The 20,998-nt window shown below is 37.4% G+C and overlaps 2 protein-coding genes across 10 annotated transcripts in view; both read right to left on the reverse strand.

Moving 5' to 3' along the window:
• Positions 1-5,895, reverse strand: part of LOC306860417 (ankyrin repeat and SAM domain-containing protein 1A-like) — a gene marked incomplete at its 3' end in the record, with an annotated part of 108,767 nt that extends 102,872 nt beyond the window's left edge. For 7 of the 9 annotated variants that reach the window (XM_079402131.1, XM_079402125.1, XM_079402123.1 and 4 more), the window contains exon 1: positions 5,466-5,869. In XM_079402131.1, the coding sequence (XP_079258257.1) occupies positions 5,466-5,644 (179 nt within the window). In that variant the 5' untranslated portion in view covers positions 5,645-5,869. Of the gene's footprint in view, positions 1-5,465 lie in introns of all 9 variants that reach the window. The other 2 variants (XM_079402126.1, XM_079402129.1) reach the window with 2 other exon arrangements.
• An 11,578-nt stretch (positions 5,896-17,473) lies between these two features.
• The window catches only part of LOC306860983 (bridge-like lipid transfer protein family member 3A), a 30,704-nt gene continuing 27,179 nt past the window's right edge, over positions 17,474-20,998 (reverse strand). The window contains exons 18-21 of the mRNA XM_079403023.1: positions 20,579-20,853; positions 20,313-20,421; positions 20,119-20,204; positions 17,474-17,714 (exon numbers count right to left, since the gene is read on the reverse strand). Of these exons, the coding sequence (XP_079259149.1) occupies positions 17,604-17,714; positions 20,119-20,204; positions 20,313-20,421; positions 20,579-20,853 (581 nt within the window). The 3' untranslated portion in view covers positions 17,474-17,603. The remainder of the gene's footprint in view (positions 17,715-20,118; positions 20,205-20,312; positions 20,422-20,578; positions 20,854-20,998) is intronic.

Raw genomic sequence — 20,998 nt, forward strand, 5'->3', positions numbered from 1 at the left:
ACGGTCAGATAGATAAACAAGCAGACAGACAGTCAGGCATTTGACAAACAGCCTGAAAGATGGACAGACAGACAGACAGAGAAAAGTGCAATAGACAGACAGGCAGACAGAGGAGTATAAAGATATCTCAGCAGAAAGAAATGTTAAATACATGTGGACACAATGTGTATAAGCAGACGAGCACACATCAGGCAGCATGTCCAAATCTGCAGACGCCGCCATGTTGAAACCACATTCCAAGAAGGAGAGAGGGAGCTCTCAAACTCAGACTCTATAACTCTTTCAAAACAAAACGGCAAGTCTCAACATGATGCCTTCTTCCATACAGTACATAGAAAGAAAAAAAAACAGAGCAAGTGCTGCTCTTTAGTTTCCAAGCATTATGAAACCTCTGGTACACGAGACATGTCCTTCCATCACTTCACAGGATGTTCGCGGCTGTAAAAGGACAGTTCATCCATAAATGCCTTCATTTACTCACCCTTGTGTCTTCTTTCTAGGAGATTATTAAACAGAAGAAGCTGCACTTTTCCATACATCGAATGAGAAATGTAACCACAGCTGTCAAGCAAGATTTTCAGTGATTATTATATTAATTTCACACTATTCCTCATATAAAGATTACATAAGATAACATCTCTTCAAGGCATTACAAACAAGTGACAAGTTTGACAAGTGCTGGATAGTGTCCACAGAGCCCCAAACTGTCAGCATTCAATGAAACCAAAGCCACTCAGAGCTCTTAAATGAGTACAGATGTGCCACTACTGAAGAGAAGAAACCCCTCTGAGAACCACTGCAAATATAGAACCAGCTATCTGAGCATTTCAGGAGATCTGTCCAAAAACACTGATTTACAGCTAACATACAGATAGGAATGAGATCCAGTACATCAAGATATATCAGATATTCATTTTGAGATCATCATATGGCAACTGGCCAATTACAGATTTAGTAGCTGCCATGTGTGTCAGTTTCACATCTACCAACAACACTCCTAACACAAACCATCTGTTTTATGAAAATATTATGAGAGTTAATTTCCAGCAACTTGGTATACATCTCATTTCAGTATAAATCAACAATCTAGTACATCTTTAGTTACTGGAATCTGTATCAGTTACTGACAATCCTTTTAAGTTGAGCACTACAGTACACTTGGAAATCTTGCCCTGGCAATAGTTCACACATCTCATTTGCATTGTAACATGGCACTTTCAATATAACGCAGTAATTATGAGACTTGCAAATCCCACTACCATGCCACTGACATCAAATATAAAAAAGATTAATGTGCCAAGTTTGTAATATTCAACATGATTGACATTGGAGGCCTACAAAGGGAGACTTTCAGTTTAAACTCAATTGTAGTTTCAATTCAGTTTCAAAGTTTCAAGACGCTCACAGAAATGTGCAAGATTTGAATCTAAAACCTTTTGGATCCCAGTCCAAACCTTTAACTATTAAGGCCCTAAACACATTGCACGATTTTCAGCTGTCCCAGACGAAAGATTGGCATTGTGAAACAATCGTGGCGATTTCTGTTATCGTGGCTCCTAATCGGTGGTCCTGTGTAGTACAGTGAGACAGGTTCAAAGACGGCCGTTGTCACGGTCTTGCGACCAAAGATAGCCTACGATACAGCATGACACTGGACAGTGTGTTTGTTGTTACGATCCACGTTTACTGACCAACCAATAAAACTGCTTACCTCAGGCTTTTATCCCTTCCTCTTTCGCCGCTTCCACTTTTTTCAGCACACATAAAAAATACAACTTCTAAAGTGTGATTTATCATGCTCTTTGTTTACCACTAGCGCATGCAGATGACGTTTTATTTTTCTAGTAACGTGGGTCGTAGCGTACGAGTCAATAGGTGTCATCATCGTACAGTCTACACACACATCAAGTTAATTAGATCCATGTCGCACGGTGTGGCATGCAGTGATCTCATGGGTTTGCTAAAATTGTGCGTTGTGTTTTGGGCTTAAAACTTACCTCCCAAAACAGTGTTGATTTTAATTCAGGGGTGTCAAACTGTTTAGTTCCAACCCTGCTCCAACACACATAGGCTGTATCCGAAAACTTAGGCAATGACCTTTCAGGCAGCGTTTTTGCACGAAGGCACCTCACGAAACTGATTTCGGACAGGCTTCTGAGGCAGCGTAACGGTTTAATGATCTACAACAAAATAGAACGAGTTTTGGTGATAACTAAACGTATATTTAATTACTGTAATACTAATTTCTCGATAGAAATAACATCAAAAGTGCAAAACGTTCATCAGAAATACACTTCTACATACAAATTAACCACCAAACGCAACTTTCAGACGCCATCTTTATTTTTTTTTAAGCTCAACCGTCATGGAATGGAACGCACAGGATTGTGGGATATCAAAGGCAGCGAAGGATACATCTATGCTGCCTTCAAGCATCGATCAGATGAAGGCATCTCATGAGACAGGAAGTGAAGCTAACTTTGAAATGTGTCCTCCGAAGGCAGCATTTTTCAGTTTTCGTATGCAGCCCTACAATGGCATGTAGTTTTCAAATAAGCCTGAAGGACTTGATTAGCTGGATCAGGTGCATTTAATTAGGGTTGAATCTAAACTCTGCAGGGCTGTGTGTTGACACCAGTTTTAATTATCATCATTATTATGCAACAGACTTGTGGTGACATTTCTACACAATGATATTACACTGCATCTTGCACATTTTGTGACATTTTCAAAGAAATTGGAATCAGTTTTCTCCAAAACAGATGAATGTGAATCTGGCATCATTTTATGATGCTGGTTGCTGCACATATTACAGCAGCTCAGAAATCTGCTGTTAAAAACTAAGCTCAAAATTGATTCCAGAGAGAATCGCAATGCATCCTGAAAAATCGCAGAATCGATGCACAAACCGATTTATCGTTGTTATCGTGATTTGTGCTTAACTTGTGCACAAAGGCTCTACATCGCAAGTGCAATGGTTGTACCGGGTGCGCTACCAAGCAAGTTTACCATGTCAGAAAAGCCACACATATGGAGCTGATTATGTGCTACAAATGTCAAAATGTATGAATGCACTATGGTAAAAGTGTTTTAAGGTCACAACATGAAAATAAGCCTTTATTGGTCAATAATTTGCTTGTGTAATCATAATTTGTGTGAAACAGAAGTAGTGGTTGGTGTTTGACTGGCACTAATGTTCATTTCATGTGGAAAATGGATAGTATGTACAGGTTTTTGGAGTATTGCAAAAATGTAGGAAGGGGCACATAAAATCAATAAGTGTAACTGGCCTTATTAATAGGTTAATAAATGCAGATTTGTAAGGGATTAAATTGTACTGCTCTTTGTAAACTTGGCAAATCTGATGGCAAGGAAAGCCACTGTAAACACAAGCAGAGTAAGACACACTCACACCACAAAAGACTATTGACATTTACATTACACACATGCCAAATGACAGGCTGCACACAAACACAGTACTCCCTTTAACACCTGCCAATAATTCAGTCTCTGGTAAGTAAATACAGATTGATGCTCTTAAAGATCCCTGGCCTGTGAGCAGAGGGAGGACAGACAGAGAGCACTCTTTTATTCTTCTCCTCCTGGCACCGGTTCCAGCCGATCATCCGTTTATTTACCTCCGACACACGCTGAGCCGGTCTTTCTCACCATAGAGCACTGCCAGACATTGATCCACTGAGCCAGGCGAGACACACAGATGCCAGTGGACACAAAGACTTCTGACGGGGAGAAGGGGTGGGCAGGATGGATGGCATGATTTCTGGCCTCTAAATGTAGACTAGTTGATAAATTTGCACATGGAATTGGTAGATTCTGTATATTTGGGTCAAAAATGGCTTGTGTGAAGCCAGAAGAGGAGGTAAGGTGGATAGTTATGAATGATAACACATCAGACGTCCAAATACTGGAAGACAAAATCCTTCGGGTAACAGCAAAAGCAAGGCTCTTAACAGGAAAAAAAGAAAAATCTATATAACAAGATTGTCCTCCATACAATATAAGATACTCAACATACAATCCAACAAACCAGATCTATGAAGAGACCATATATTCAGTTTATAGCCCAACATCCACTTTGAAATTGTGCTCTGAACATATTCAGATTGGACTTTGGTATGCAAAACAAAATCAGAGCCATTCTGATGGCTCAAGTGCATGCAAATGTGATCAGCTCTCCGTTCACACACTGCATTGAGAATAACTTGCATCTGTATCTCACTCCTACACATCAACATTGTAAATGCGTGTAAATCACATCTAGCAGGAATGTCCTGTATTTCAGTATTACAGCACTGCTGTAGGAGTACTAGATGTTGCTTTATAATAGCAGGGATGATGGCGCACGTTACTCATGCTTTCATGACTTAAAGAGGAACATCATCATGTTTATATTGCAAAAGAACTGACAGATCGGTTGTTTCAAAAAGGAATGATTCCTTGAGCTACTTTTTTTGAAAGCCGACAGAAATGCATGGGTTTAAAAATAAGTAATTCACTTGTAACCAAGAAAACGGAGGCTTTGGTGTATAATAACCATAAAGTTGAGTCAAAAGTTCAATTGTGCAAAATGGCCAAAACAGCATTTGTTTCCCCTCTGTCCTCCAAACTAAAATGTCAAATATAATTTTTTTTTTTTCAAATGCCTGATCGGTAACAATTGAGCACAATAAAACTACTCGGATATACATTAAGACAAGAAGCAGCTTTATAGTGAGAGCAGATTTGAACTAAAATGTGACCCTGGAGCACAAAACCAGTCATAAGTACTTTATAGCCAAAATCTGTCAAAATTACAGATTTTTATTTTATGCCAAAAATCATTAGGATATCAAGTAAAGATCATGTTCCATGAAGATATCTGTACATTTCCTACTGTAAATATATCAATTTAATTTGATTAGTAATAAGCATTGCTAAGGACTGTATTTGGACAACTTTAAAGGATATTTGCACCCTCAGATTCCAGATTTTCAAATAGTTTTATCTCAGCCAAATATTGTCCTATCCTAACAAACCATACATCAATGGAAAGCTTGTTTATTCAGCTTACTCAACTCCAAAAAATGACCCCTAATGACTGGTTTTGTGGTTCAGGGTCACACATGTGAAACACTATGAGACTGGGGCATTGTGTCACACGATTCAAATGTAAACACAGACACTGCTAAGCTCTTAGGATAGCAGATTACATTTCAGTGCAGCTCTTCTCAAATTAGTTAGCCTTTTGACAACTTGCCCCATAGAGTGTGACAACATGCCCCGCTATAGACAACACAGTGCTACACAGTGATCTTATTTCCTGGGAAATGTTCATTGTTTGTACAGTTGGGACTTTCATGTTTGTGTGTACTCAGAAAGCGACTTAAAACCTGAGAGATATCAGTGAAGTAAAACAAGTGTGACGTCTACAGATATAAAGCCTCTCCTCCGTGGTTTCCTCTTACCTGAGCAGACTGGAGAGCGGGTGTGAAGAGCTGTGCCCGCTGCTCCCGATATTCCCGGACGATCCGGAACCTCCGGCGGAGGCCGACCCGGCCGACTGTCTCTTCCCGGACAAGAGCTTCTCAACGGCGGCCAGATTCCCGGTGCGCGCCGCCTCCAGCAGTTCCTGCTCCTTCCCCATCTCCCAGCGAGCAGGAGGAGCGGCTGAGAGACGATCACACGACCACACGAACCCACTGCACGCCTCTCCAACGCCGCTACACGCATCCACGCGCCGCACGACGCGCTCTCTTCCCGCTCCGGTGCGCTCGGTTCAGCAGCGACGGCTGTGTCAGGGTTCTTCCCGCTCCAAGCGCAGCTGCTCCGGGGAAACTTCTCTCCCTGCGCCGCACAAACTTCCTCTGGCACGGATCGACACGTCACTTCCTCGACGGGTGACGTCGCGTTCACTCCGAATTATGCACAATCATTTAATTACACTAATGATGCTGGAGCAGCATTTAGGGAATTGAAATCGATGTGTTTCATTATGCGACGCCCTCTGATCACTCCTGACATTAGTGGAAGAAGTATCAAGGATTTATGGAAAATAGCTTCAGTTGAGAAGTGAATCACTATATTAATTTTTTATATTACGATTTTTGCATTTCGTATAAACATTTTATTTTTTATTTTTTTCTTGGTAATTCATAGTTAAGCCAACCTTGAAGATTTTAATGTTGAATTATAAAAATGTGTACCTTACCCGAATCAGGCTTATTGATCAGAAGATATTAAGTTTGCATTGATTTCCATTTGGGGTGCTAAAGAAACAACCCTTATAATCACCTCCAACATAAAGATATTGCAATAAATTTGAACAGAACAGGATAAAATGTATGCATTAATTTTTGCCAGAATTTACTGATTAGCTTTATTGTTTGATTGATTTTTAAGAAATAAATATTTATTTAAAGGGACTTTAATTTAAGTACAGATTCACTACTTGAGCATCATATAAAATAACATAATTATTTGTATAATTTAAAAACAAGAAGGCCTAAAAATTTATGTAGCCTATATTTTTTATATAATTTTTTTTTAATAAAAAACAAACATTTTTTGTGTGAATAAATTAGCGGCAGGGGCAATTCCAGTGTCTTAAAACAGAAGCACACAGAAATAGATTATTTGGGTGGAATGAATGAGAGTAAAAATATATATAATTATAATTATATGTTATATAATATAGCAGTGATTTAAAGAGGCATTTCTATTATTAAATTAATCTAAATTATTCTATTTGAAGTCTTCAGTGTGTATTTTTTACTCAATGAATATTTGTATTTTTATTTGTATTTTTTTTATTAAAAAATATTTTTTAGGTGTAAACATTCTTCAAACCCCTGCTGGAGTAAAATAGTATGTCACGTGGATGGACAAATCACAGACCAGGTTTATGCCTTTAAAAAAAAAATAAAAAAAAAAATAATATATATATATATATATATATATATATATATATATATATATATATATAAGCAGTTGCGAATCTGTGGAAGTAATATATTTAAACAATTATAATTATTTTAAACGGCCATCGTACAAATATCTGCAATTAGACAAATAGAGGCTCTGAATGCGTTTGAAAGGATGTTATTATGTAGTAAAGAGCGCCACCCAGTGGTTGAGTGATATATAGCAGTGGCTGATATTAATTAGTGGTGGTGGACTCTTATTTTGAAATCGACCGGATATTGTCGTTTGTACTGATTCTGAATCAGTCTGAGTTTGAGGAAAACTTCTGTTATTCCGTGTTTTTATCAGCTGTTCTCAACTCGGCTGTCGGTCTGAGGTATGTTATTACTCAAAGGCAGTGTGTTTGCACGGTTTGTTTACACAATAAGCGGCTTTTTACCTAACAATTTTTTTTCCAAATCAGTCCCAGTCAAATGTAAATCTATGCACAAACCTACCATGATTATTCCCACGTTTCTAGGACCATATAAATATCATATTACGTGAGTAAATATAATAACAAATGTTATATAACCATGGCAAACATTCATGAAACATCGAAATATGGCTTAAAAATAATACAGGCATAATCTGAAAAAAAAAACAAGCCTGTCCATTATAGAGATTTTTTTTACAGTTGGCTTGATATCTTAAGATCAAATGGTGTGGATGGATTTATAATATTAATACATGCATTAAAAATGCATCTTCTGAACATTTTAGTATTGGTTTTATATTATAAACTCATGTAGTTAAATTTAATTAATTTATTTGGTTAATTTGGGCTCAAAACATAACCTGTGCAAAGAGTTTTCAAACAAACTTTACTGCAGTTTAATATAACGCTTCAGTCACCCATGGAAAAATACAGAGGATTTGGTCTCGTCGACACAAGAACAAGAATTATAGTACAGTGCTGAGCATAAACTAAGCCAGTTTGTTCCTTCCTCTTATTTAATTCACCTCATCTGGCATTAATCTGTCAGCCCGAGCATGGCAGACCCGGCCCGTGTGAAACCCAAGGCGAGCACACCCGTGGAGAGACCCAAACAGGGCGAGGGGTCCGGCAGCGGTAAAGCAGTGGCGGCTGCTGGTCTTTCAAAGAGGGGAAGCTCATTTTCGGCCTACATCATAAAAATTGTCCATTTATTTATACGTAAATTCTGCCATCGTGTGCAGTTTGCTAGCTGGCTAGTTCACCGCCTGGCCTACTGTATGAATGAATGAATGAATGAACGATCTAAAAAAACATTAAACTCGATGGAGGAAATGTGGGAATTAGGTTAAACTGAAACAAGGAATGTGGTGTATAACTGTGTGAAATGTATAATGAAAATTGGCCAGCAATTTCGCCAAGCAAATATCAAGAAATAGGTTGCAGCAGTTTGTCTTTTGACTACACTTGCAAAGTCCACTATGGGACTGAGCTCGAATCAGTGTTGCCAGATTCTTTCGATGGAAAGTAGCTAAAGCCAGTTTGAAAAGTCGCTAAATGTCGCCAGATGACGTCATGCGCTAATTAGCATATTAATTACGTCATCACGTCATATTGCCTTTTACATTTGTTTGTCTCTCTGTGCTCATACTGTATTTTAATGCAGCCAAATTCTCAATGAAACTGTTCTCCTTTATATATTTTACTGTTTATGTTGTCAGTCAACGGGATAAATATGAAATAGTGACTGAAACGCAGCCCTTTAAGAATACATAACCAGCTCTCCCTCCCAAGAAGTTAGTCTGCACAAAAATCCTAATTTATAATCGAGCCGTCGTCTGATGAAATCAAATAATACACACAAGATAAGACAAGACAATTCCTGTGCTGTGATTTCGGCTATATTTGCATGTAAAATTAGAGAAGCAACATAACATCTATTTGAACTGAACGCGCTGCTCCTCTCAGCCGCTCACTGAACAGAGAAAGAGGTGCGTGCGCGCCGTAGCGGCAGTACCAGCGATCACAGAGACTCGCTAAGGTTTGTCAAAGAAGTCGCTAGATTTGTCGCTAGTCACTTTTGGGGAAAAAGGTCGCTAGGGTGGTCTGAAAAGTCACTAGGGTGGTCTGAAAAGTCGCTAAATTGGCAACACTGGCTCGAATGGCTTCAGCATCAGCGACTTCTTATAGGACACAATCGCTGTCAATCAAAAGGAGATGCAGTCTTTCGACAAACCCTCCAATCATCACGCAGAAGCCCGGAGTCCAGCCCCGCCCACTCCTCCATTCACCCCCAGAGACGCTGAGCGTCCGGGGGCGGGACATAATCGCAGCATTTATCCAATGAGCGTCTAGTTTCGAAGCACTGAAAAAAACTGTTCAAAGGAGCTCCATAGAAGTCAATGGACGCTGGGCTTCAACAGGCAAATACACTGATGCTACGGGAAAATATGAGAAGGAAATCGAGTCACCTGCCATATGTAGCTGATTCTGAACGAACTCGTCTTCGAGATGAACGTGTTCTAACGCATTTTTAATCAATAAAATGTTAACACAATAGTACATGTTTGACCATGAATTTTTTGACATTATTTATTATTTTTGACTCTCCTTCTATTTGAAAAGACTCTCTAGTAGTATTTTTGTGGGGGAAATGGACACAACCGTGCATCTTTGCAGTCTGTCCTCGGGAGCATGTTAATTAAAAAAACATTCATGGTTAGGATGGTAAATGTTATACAATTCCTAGCTGTAACTCAAAAATATCTGTCGACTCATTTTTTAAATATTTTGCAATATTTGATTTATTTTGAGAACTGCATATATGTGCAGTGATGTTTTAGGTATGGAAATGATATGAACGTAATCTTTGGATTTCAGGGGGGGGGGGATAGAAATAAATATTTTGATGAAACCCACAGTTTACCATGAGACCAGACAGTCATAACAAAGCTTGACTAACAGATTATATTCATGTTACTGGGAACAAATAGAAGTTCAAATAGAGCTGCGTTTCCCAAAAGCATCAGAAGCATACGTAGATCTTTATAAACCATTGCCACATTATTACATTACATATCATTGTTACTATGTATAATATTAATTCTGAAAAATGCATCACGGTTTCCACACAAATATATGAAGCAGCAATAATCAGAAATGCTTCTTGAGCAGCAAATGATATAATTATGTGACACTGAACACTGGAGTAATGATGCTTACAATTCAGCTTTGATCACAAAGGCATTTTAAATTACATTTTAAAATATATTAAAATAGAAAATAGCCATTTTAATGGTTATATTTCACAATATTGCTCTTTTTACTGTATTGTTGTTCAAATAAGTGCAACCTTGGTGAGCATAAGGTTTATTTAAAAAATATTACAAAATCTTACTAACCCCAAACTTGGTTTATGTCATTATTTTAAATAGGCTAGTTTGTGCACGTAAATTTATTTAAACTGGTTGTTAAAAGTTCAAATGGATTGTGTTAGGTTCTGTAATTGTAAAATGTAAAAAAATATGTACAGCAGCCTGGGAGCCTTTTACAAAAATTAACCATGGTTTTATTACAGTAACCACAGTATTTGTAGTAAAACTGCAGTAACCATAAATTTATCATAATAATAATAATAATTTTAGTACTTATGTAACACCATGTTTATTTTTCACGAGGTACCCTCAAAGGTGCACATTTGTCATCTACCCTTAAAGCATGCATACTTGTATGGTACTAATATGCTCCCTTTTAGGGTAGGTGCACCTTTGAGGTTACTGCCCCAGTAAAGGGCTGAAATACTATTTATTTTATTTCTGACAGTGTAAACAAAAACAAAAAAAAGCCTATGAAATGTAAAAAAAAAACAAAATCTAATATTAAGTGAGTAAAATTACTGATTATATTTTTTTTATAATTTAAAAGATCAGTTTAGTCGAGGTATCGGTACCGATATCGACGATACTGGGCTTGAAAATATCGGTATCGGATCGAAAATAAAATAAGTGGTATCGCCCATCCCTATTAAAGACTTGTTCTGAACGGATCTTTTGAATCAGTGATTTGTTGACTCGAGAACAGCTGTAATATCGGATCAGTACAAGTCATTGATGTTGTTGATGATCTTTTGATCATGTTCAATCGCTGTTTAGAAACTGGCATTATTCCTGATTTGCTAAAACATGCAACAGTTCACCCGGTGTTCTGTCGATTTGTGCTACCCTGCCAGATTTTGCTACCTCCCTTTAAATCAGTAGGTAGTACAATTTGACAACGAAAAATGCTACCTGTCAAATTATGATTTATTAATGTCTACACCTACTAAAACCCTAAACCTACCCTTACAGTAATGCAAATACAGTAATTATGTGTTATATTCGCAGTTGTGGCTAGAAGGGATACAGCTACCGGAAACCAACAATAAATATTTTTTTCTACCTATTAGATTGTGTTTTATTAATGTCTATTGGTAGGTCACAGTAATGTAACCCAGTACAGTAATGGAGATACATTAAATATTGTTGTTAAGCGTGAGAAAAAGGACGCAATATTGATGTGCGCATGCGCAGTAAGCCCTGGTAGGAAAATCTGACGGGTAGGATAAAATGTCAGGACACAGTGTTAGGTCATTTAGACCTATCTCCAACCTGTCTTTTATTGCAAAGATTTTGGAGAAAATAATCCTCCAACATAATAATAATAATAAGTTATTATATTTGGTCTCTCCGATTCCTCTGCTAGTCCCTAACTAAATTTGGGTGGGTTGTCCTCGGCCGTGAAACGGCGAGTGAAAAACATGAGCGGGGCTTCGCCTAACAGTATACGCAGCAAGGTTTTTTTTTTTTTTTTGTTTGTTTGCTTATTTAGTTTTTCTAATAAATAAAAAGAAAACAAGTAGATAGATAGAAAAAGAATAGGGAATGCTGGTGTTAGAGGGTCATTTATAAATAAAAATAGAACAGAAAAATAATAGATAATGCTGGTGTTAGGAGGTCATTATAATAAATAAAAAGAAAAGTAGAAAGAATAGAGAATGCTAGAGTTAAAGGCTCTTTGTTCTTTATAAATAAAACAAGTAGTTAGAATAGAAATAGAGAGTGCACATGTAAGAAGGTCAAGTTTTTTAATTTAAAAAAGCTGATAAAATTAGAATTGGCATTAGAATAGAGAGTGCTAGAGTTAGAGGGTCAAATGAAGATGAAAGAGATGTGTTTTCAGCCGTTTCTTGAAAATTAGCTGCTTGGTTTGAGTCGGGCAGGTCACTCCACCTGGAGGAAAAGTGCATGAAAGTTTGATTGTAGGTAAAATGCAAGATGTTTCAATACAAGCATGTAATTCAGTATGTAATTCATGCAATATTTCAAACCTTTAACCCACTTGGGAAAATCAACCCATGGCACCAGTTCTCAAGTAGTCCAATTCTGTGTAAAAAAATTCCTTCCAACCCTGCATCCGACAAGAGCTGCAGGAGTCAGATCTGACTGATCACAGGTCGAGAATAAGGAAAGATGACTGACAAGACCATGCTTGAGTATTTGCTGCTCAACAGATCCTGAGCTCATTGACAAATATCTGATCTTGTAAGATGAGCTCCCTTTACACAGAGTGGGTGTGATCGTGAAAGTGAAAGTAAACCGCGCAAACGCTCATTCAAAAATATTTAAATACACCGCAGATAGCGGCTCCCCGATTGCTCCCCAGTGAAACAAAAGTTAAATGTGTTCAGAAAAGTTATCATAGTTTTAGTGACAATGACAAATTATAAACCAAGTATGAAAGTTTTCATGTTATTAGATTTTTAACAAAAATGTAATTTGTGCCAAAAGGGGGCGTTTTAACCCACCTAAAATCAAAACGCCCCCATGGGTGGGGTAAAATGACCCCCAGACTGACAAAGCAATTTGCTTTAAACATTTACAGCAAGATCAGAGTACAGACAGCTTTAGCTTAAAATAATAAAAAATAACAATTATGAATTGCAAAATTATAAGTCTATTTGAAAAAAAAAAAAAAAAAGTTAGCTAATGAAACCTGTCTTGTTAACTATTTACCTGATGCTAACTTGAGGTAATTTTTAAATATAAAGTCCAAATATTTTTATACTCCACTCTACCCTAAATCTTAAATATAAATATTAAAACTAAAAATTTAATATAAATTGTTATATTTAAAAGTAACTGTTGAATCCAAATTTTGAGCTAAACAAAAGAGAACATGTAAATTAATGATAGGAGAAACTGAACCTATCGAACCTTCGAATTCAATTAAAATCATTCAAAAATTATTTGAAATGGTCGAAGCACAGTATGCTGGCGGCATCAGTATGCTGGGTAAATGCAACCCAGCAAATGCAAAACTTGTTAGTTTTCATGAATCAAATCTACAAATCATTAAATACCAATAAGTGCTTTTATTAATTTAGTTCTTTTTGTGTTTTAGGTAGGGCTTGGCCAATTAGAGACAACTAAATATCACTTTCCATTTTCTATTTCATATCAGAAGACAACTGACACCTCACAGGCCTATAGGCCTACATATTCTTAAATCTGATCAAAATATCAGACGTGATTGATCTCCATTTAATTGATGGAAAGAAGAGTCTGAGACCTTCATGCATGATTTTCTGTGAAATCTGTCGACTCTGACTAACCAAAATCTGCAGAGCGTCTCTGACTTAGGCAACTTGTATTGACTCCAACAAACTCTAAATCTGGGCAAAAGTCGTTTTTCAAACACTGCCTCATTCTAGCTTTTACGGTTGTGGTTTGATTATTTTGGTCCAGACCAAAAAAGAAAATGATATATTTAGTCATTGTTAACACTGAACCCAAAGAAACTAAACCTGACTGGACAATTTTATGAAGTTCATTTTGAACTTAACGAGCATCCAAAACAATGCTGTATGTTGTAATAAATACACTCACTGTAAGTGTACATGTGGTGGCATTTTTACTGGCTGATAACTCACAAATAGCTTATAAATGTGTAAAGGAGTGAAAACAGCACCAGGAGTTCCTGTGTTGCACGCACAAATGAAGATCTGCTGTAGGGAGGTGGTGGTTCAGAAACCTGTACCAAACTGATGGATTTTGGTTTGTTTTGAAGTTTTTGGTCTGTGTTCTGTTCATATTTCAGTCGAAATGCAACAGTGTTTGCTTGGAAGCAGACCGTGTCCGAGACCCCTTATTTGCTGTGGCCCAAGGTTCAGATGGCAGCATTCAAACATATTCAGATACACCACACTAACAGAGCAATCACACCAGACATTGTTTCATTCAAACCAAACCTGTCACGTGTGAACACACCTCTAAACTCAGTGGGTAGCCTCAATCAGAGCTGTCCTATGTGGAGTTTGCATGTTTTCTTCGTGTTGATGTGGTGTCCAATATAAATTGTTTTCCTTTTTGCTCCAAGAGAAGTCTCAACAGAACAAGGATCTACATAAATACCGCTTTTCAACCAGGGCTGGTGCCTGAGCCGGAGCTGGGCTGGGCTTCTCTAAAAAAAAAATCTCACAATTATAATTTTTTTTTACCAGTAGCTAATAAAACATTACTGTGTTGCTCATTTCTCAGTTGAATTAGTGCTTGACGTTAGATAAAGTAACTGACAGAAGATTAACTTTAAGAAACATTTTATTGGTCATCATTGGTCTTGACATATTTTATAACCACAGTTATGGTTCACAGAACCAACAGAATATCAGTTGTGTTTAAATGTTTAATGGTGATCGAAATGTGAAGTTACATTAGAATATGGTAATGAAGAGATCAGAGGTCAAACTAAAACCTTGAATTTCATCCAGGGGAGCATGAACAGTGGTGAACATTTGTCATTCAATTAACCAAAAGACGATCAACTACAGACATCAGATATATCCAGACACCCGACCTTACTCTCCATAAAACACATGCCAATGCAATTGTATCAGGTGTCCATCTGATGCTTACATATAGGAATTTTCTCTAAAAACCCATGATTATATAGAGATAATTGCTGACAGCAATATTAATCCTGATGGCAGCTCAGATCAATTGGTGAACTTGATGAGAAATGTTCTCATGATTTTTGATTACTTTGGTATCTTGGCAAATGCAAGCATAGGTTGAGACATTGAGAACTGTTTTGAAACTGTAAAGGAGAATAATGAAATTAGCACGTATGTAAAGTTTCGTACAAATATATTCTATTAACTTTCACTCAAGAGATGAGCAGACCAATCATTCTGTTCTTCAGAAAAGATCAACCGCACTGTCTGACACCTTCATGTGTAACAAACAAAACATTCATCGTACTGGACAAATAACTTTAAACGGCACACACAGAAATAGTTAGCTCATTCTGATCACAGGCAATACTCATCAACAGTACTGTAACAATGACCCTTAAATAAAACAGAAAATAAACAGTCTGTGACCTTGATGATGCTGCACTTGTGAATGATTTCAAGTAAAGTCATGCATAAAACACCAATAAATGTTGTTTTTTCTCTTCCATGCAGTGAATGAAGTTATTTTTGATCATAAGAATAATATTTCTATTTCTACATAAAAGTACAGTTTAGACTATTGTAACCGTTAGATTTCCAAAGGTTTTTGGAAGACAGAAATATCTTGATACACTAACAGAGATTGTTTAGTGTATACGTATGCTACACATTGCACTAAAAGCTGAAGCACAATGACACTGCAACTACAGAAACAGAAAAATGTGCCACATTTGAAATAACCAGACATTTGCTGATAAATCAATCCAAACGTCTGAAGACAGAGGGATGTTAATATCACATAGACCTAGAGGAATCTGGCTGTTTCCTACAAACCCACAAACCATCATAGAGGCAGGATTTACCTACCTCATAATGCTGATTTACCACAAAAAAGAGCCTTGTGATAGTCCTAAACCTTACAAAACACACCAGAAATGTGTCAAAACGCTGTAGCACCTGTAGTTCAATTGGGTTTTGTGTAGAGGACAACACTTTCACATCATCCTTTCTTTACAACTCCTAGTTAAACATTTTAAAAGGGGGTAGAAAGGACAATTTGTAAATAATAATAAAAACTGAAATGCATTGTCCGAAAAAAAAAAAAAAAAACTTTCATTATTGTTATATAAAACAAAAAGTTGCACATTTCATTGATGTACTTGTTAATGGACATCGAATCAGAAGAAACCATCTCATACAGTTCAAATAAATATGCATAAACGTTAATATTTGTAGTCGGAGTAGTGAAATATCTCAGTGACTTTAGTGTAACAGACTATAACCAAAAAACGTTTTTCATTAAATAACCCAGTTTGCAATATAATAAGTTACACTGACACAAGTAAGCATTGTAATACTGAATAAAAGTGACTTCCCATCTGAAGTCCCTGTGCATCAAATCTGACCACCAGCATTGGCACTAATGTTTCTCTATGATCACTTCATCTGTACGGCACGAGAACCATGATGGACAGCATCGAAGGAAGTACCGTGACTCTGAGGATGTGTTGGTTAACAGAAGTACCATCTTTTGTGATATTTACAGTGCATTTAAGTCAAAGTGCTTTTGTTTCAGCTCCGTTCATGAATAACAAACACATCAGCTGTACTTTACACACTCAATAGCAGCTGATAAGAAACTTACAACACAGTACTCTAGTCAAATCCACAGCTCTGCTCCTAAACCTAGCAAACTGCCTTGCTGTCTACGCTAGTTACCGTCAAAGGCAGCATCCAAGGAACCTCACAGGAGACTGAAAATCAGAGTTGTACACATAAATGTAAATTAAACTTATTAATGTAAATTAAATTATTCAAAATGATATAATAATAATACAATGAATGAGACATCACTAGAAGGTTAAGTAAAAACAATGAACATGTAAAGGGTTATATATATATATATATTTAGTAGTACTGTTTCTTTCAGCCTTCTGATGTTCATTCATGCCCATTTCATGCTGTAACTAGTAGTAAAGAGGAAGAGATGCCGCTTGAACTGAGACATCAATAAAATTAAAGCATGGCAAACACAATTTGTAGTTTAAATTGTGTGATAAATTGTTTAGAATTTGAAAGTTGAGACTTGCACAAAGCTTATTGCGATTATTGGAGGCACATGACAAGTAATTTTTAGTGAAGTTTCGGTAATGCATTAACGGAAAATCGCAGACTTAAAGATCAATTCTTGGTTAGTTAAAACTGATTAACTGATAATATCATCCCAGCCCTACTGTCTAGGGAGCTCTCTAGGCTCTGGAACAGATACCAGTGCTACCAAACTACACTCAGAAACGTCTATAAAGCCTAAAAGCTGTACACAGTCCTTTCGTGAAACTAAAAATGACTGATGTGCAAGAAGTATGCAGTCCAGAAGTAAAGAGATGATCCAGTGTGCAGTGAAGAGGGTCTGCGGCAGTGAAAGAGTACATGTGTCATCCGTTTCACCGACTTGACTTCAGTCCTGGGAACTTGGTGAACCGGTGTAGTGCAGTCACATACAGAGAAACGTCACTACAGGAAGACTCATGGAGGATGCTCCCAGAGACTGAAGAGAACTGTGATTTCACACACACTCAGACGTTAGAGATTAAAGGTACAGAAAGGGATGGATGGGAACTTTGAGTCAGCAGAGGCAAACCTTGTTCTTCTGGTTTATCTACAAGACATTTTCTCTTGTGCCTCATTTGGACTCAAGTCTGGTTTCTTTCCCTTTGTACATCATAAGGTGAAGGAGGGGTTGTGTTTCCTGACTTCCTGTAGCAGGCGCTCTCGGTCAGTCAGAGCTTTCTCTAGAGCTGACTGGACATCCGCGAGCCTGGACTCCAGAGACTGAACCAACAGAGAAACAGAAACAGATTCTGAACTAGACTAAATATCACTTGTGATCAGCTGAAACACAAAAACGCTACTTTGAAACACACTATAAAGCCATATTCAGACAGGACTAGTTTTCCAGGGGGTCATTAGAGAAATTTGTGTTTCACAGACATACTCTGCGATTTCAATCCTGTCCGAATCTGCCACGTCTTTTTCTCTCACACAACCTCTGTAATAATTCCAGAGCAAATTACCTTCAGTTTTTTGGTAAACTCAGTGATCCTGTGAGAAAACGAACAATGTCTGAATGTGAATGTCTGTGATTCGCAACGATATTTTTTTCACAACGCATTTCCTTGTGTGTTCTGGCCAATGCGAGCTACCGTAGATGCTCTTACCGTGCTCATATTTATATGTTTGCCTCCAGGGAAAGAAATTAAAAAGTAACAATAATAAAATCAAGAACCAAAACACCCAAACTATTACGACTGGCTACTGTAATATCAGCGTCAGGTAAGATCGCTCGCATTCATTTCTGCACTCAATTACATGTTTTAATTGCATATTTACCTTTATTTTTTACTACAAATAATAAAACAAATTAAATAGTTAAACTAAAGTAACCACACATTAACCAAGGTTTTGCCATATAGCTTCACCATGGAATTTGTAGTAAAATTGGGCCTCATATACGAAACGAATGCATCACAGAAAAGCGGGTGTACGGTCATTTCAATGCAAAACTTGGAATTTATCAATATGGACGCGAGCGGTGGCTACGATCATATCTCACGTCTGGTCTCAGCTCATAATTGTTTGTAATTACAAGATTAAAGGGTGTTTTTTGACTAAGGTCAATTTCTCTTTAATGAGATGACTTCCTCTTTTTTGCCCGGTTTTGTTTCTCCGTGTCGTAAACTCTAGGGGCAAGGCTTCTAAACCGGGGTGTTTTTAGGGGTGTGATATTCAAATGCCGCCACATTTATCAACGTACGATCATTTGTACGATGAGATTGGCAGCATACGAATGTTTCATGACTCACACGTTGATTTGTGCGCACGGATCTGCGCTTGTTTCTACGTTAGATTGATAAATGAGGCCCCTTGTGATTATACTAATCATAATCAATCCGATTGACTATACGCAGTGCACGCATTCAGAGCGTGTGATGTACAAAACAGACCCTCCCACCTCCGTAATAAATACAGAGATGTTAGTCCCGTCTGCATTGGTACATGAAAATCACAGATGTCAGGTGATAAGAATCAAAACTCAAACGTAGTTTAGAAAACTAGTCCCGTCCGAATAGGGCTTACGAGACAATTTTAGAGAGCAGTTGTACCAATACACCTTCACCCATAAATAATAAAAGACATTTAGGCTTCAGACATGTAATTAAGATATCAAATGCCACTGTTGACATTTGAGAGTCTTTTCTTGTCCTTGAAAGGAATCGCAGCCAAGCACTGGAAAATTACAATTACTTTATATCCCGTAGGCTTGAAACTATATCAACTAATACATATTTTTAATTTCTCTGAAAAGGACACACAGATACACACAAAAGCTCTAAAAACCTACGGAAGCCCATTTTGGCCACATAAAAAAGTCAGGGTTTGAAAAATCATAATTTTGGCATAAAAAGCACAATTATGAATATTTTAAATTATGAGGTACTAAGTCAATTATGAGATAAAAAACAAACAAACCGAGGCACTAAGTCATAATAACGAGATATTTCAAATGAAAATGTTGATTTTGATTGCGTCCATTGTCCTCATTTGTAAGTCGCTTTGGATAAAAGCATCTGCTAAATGATTAAATGTCAATGATTAAAAGTCATAATTGACAAAAAAACAAGTCGAAATTAATGACAAACATAATTATGTCAAAAAAGTAGAAATTGACATGTCAATTATGATTAAGTTGAGATTATTGAAATTATGAGCTAAAAAGTCAATTACAAAAACTTTTTAAAAAAATGTATTTTGTCAAATATCTTTTGTTTTTTATCTCAATTTTGACTTAGTATCTCATAATTTCCACTTCTTTATTTTTATTTCAATTTCAAGTTATCTCTGAATTTTGACTGAAGCATAATTTTTGGTGAAAATGGGCTACCATACAAAGCTCATTTGCGCTTGTGTATAATTAAAATATGGTGCTTCAAGATGCGTCACACTAGGTTAGATGCCAACAACGTCAAAAGTCATTCTTTCTTTAATCTTTCTATGTCCAACCTGACATCATGCATCTGGAAACGCCATGTTCAAATTAATTGTGAGTGAAAATGAGATTTAAAAACTACCATAGAGGCAGATGTTCTGTTTAACATTTCAAACCAAACTCAAACAGGCCAAACACATAAATAATGCAACATTACATCGTGTATAATCATTTTCTTATACATGATACCTTGTTTTTCTCCTCAGCTCTAAAGCAGGATTGGCCAGCTCTATCTTCGTGCCCGTCTGTCTCAATCCTTGATTGGCTCTGCGCAGCTGCATACGTAAAAGTGAAACGGAGGAAGCAAGCGTTAGTTTAACAGGTGACAGCACAGATATCCTGTAATCTGAGCAGCTGCTGTAACCCAAACCCAAAGGACTCACGTCTCAAGCGGAGGACTCCATCATCCAAACGCTCCAGCACAATACCATCCAGAGAGAAAAGCACAGGAACTGGTTGAGGAGCGGTCGGGTAGACACGAGGGCCATCATCCTGTCAGCAAGAGAGAAAACAGAACAGAAATCACTTGTCTTGTATGTAAAATGCTGAAGCTTGTCCATTAACTGATCAACTGATAATCTATCAAAGGGAATGGCTAGTATTCCATTAGGATGAACGAGTGTGGGCATCATTTGACCCTCATTCTCACCTTTAGTGTAATAGCACTGTCCCGTAACCACAGTCTCATTGGCTGGGGGTCTGCGCTGAGCTCATCCTCCAGGAAGGGTCCCAGTGTGTTTAAGGTAGAAGCCAGGAGCTCTGCTTTGCACCCTGTCAAGCACATTTCCATGAAGCCCATGCTATCAGACAGAGGAGAGTGTCTGCCTGCACGCGGCCCCATCTCCATCCTGAGGACCGCTGCTGGGGGACAGGAGAGAGACCGGGGCCCGGGAGACAGAGGAGCACTTGGAGAGGAAGAACCAGCTGTTGTGAGAAAAAAAAGAGATTCAACAGTGTTGTTTCTTAAGTTTATGTAAACAGACAGGACAAAAAAAGTGGTCAAATATGACCAAATAATAAAAAATAAATAAATAAATAATAATAATTAGGCCTTGAAGTGTAAAGAGTC

The sequence above is a fragment of the Barbus barbus genome (assembly GCF_936440315.1).
Source record: "Barbus barbus genome assembly, chromosome: 41".
Classification (NCBI taxonomy): Eukaryota; Metazoa; Chordata; class Actinopteri; order Cypriniformes; family Cyprinidae; genus Barbus; species Barbus barbus.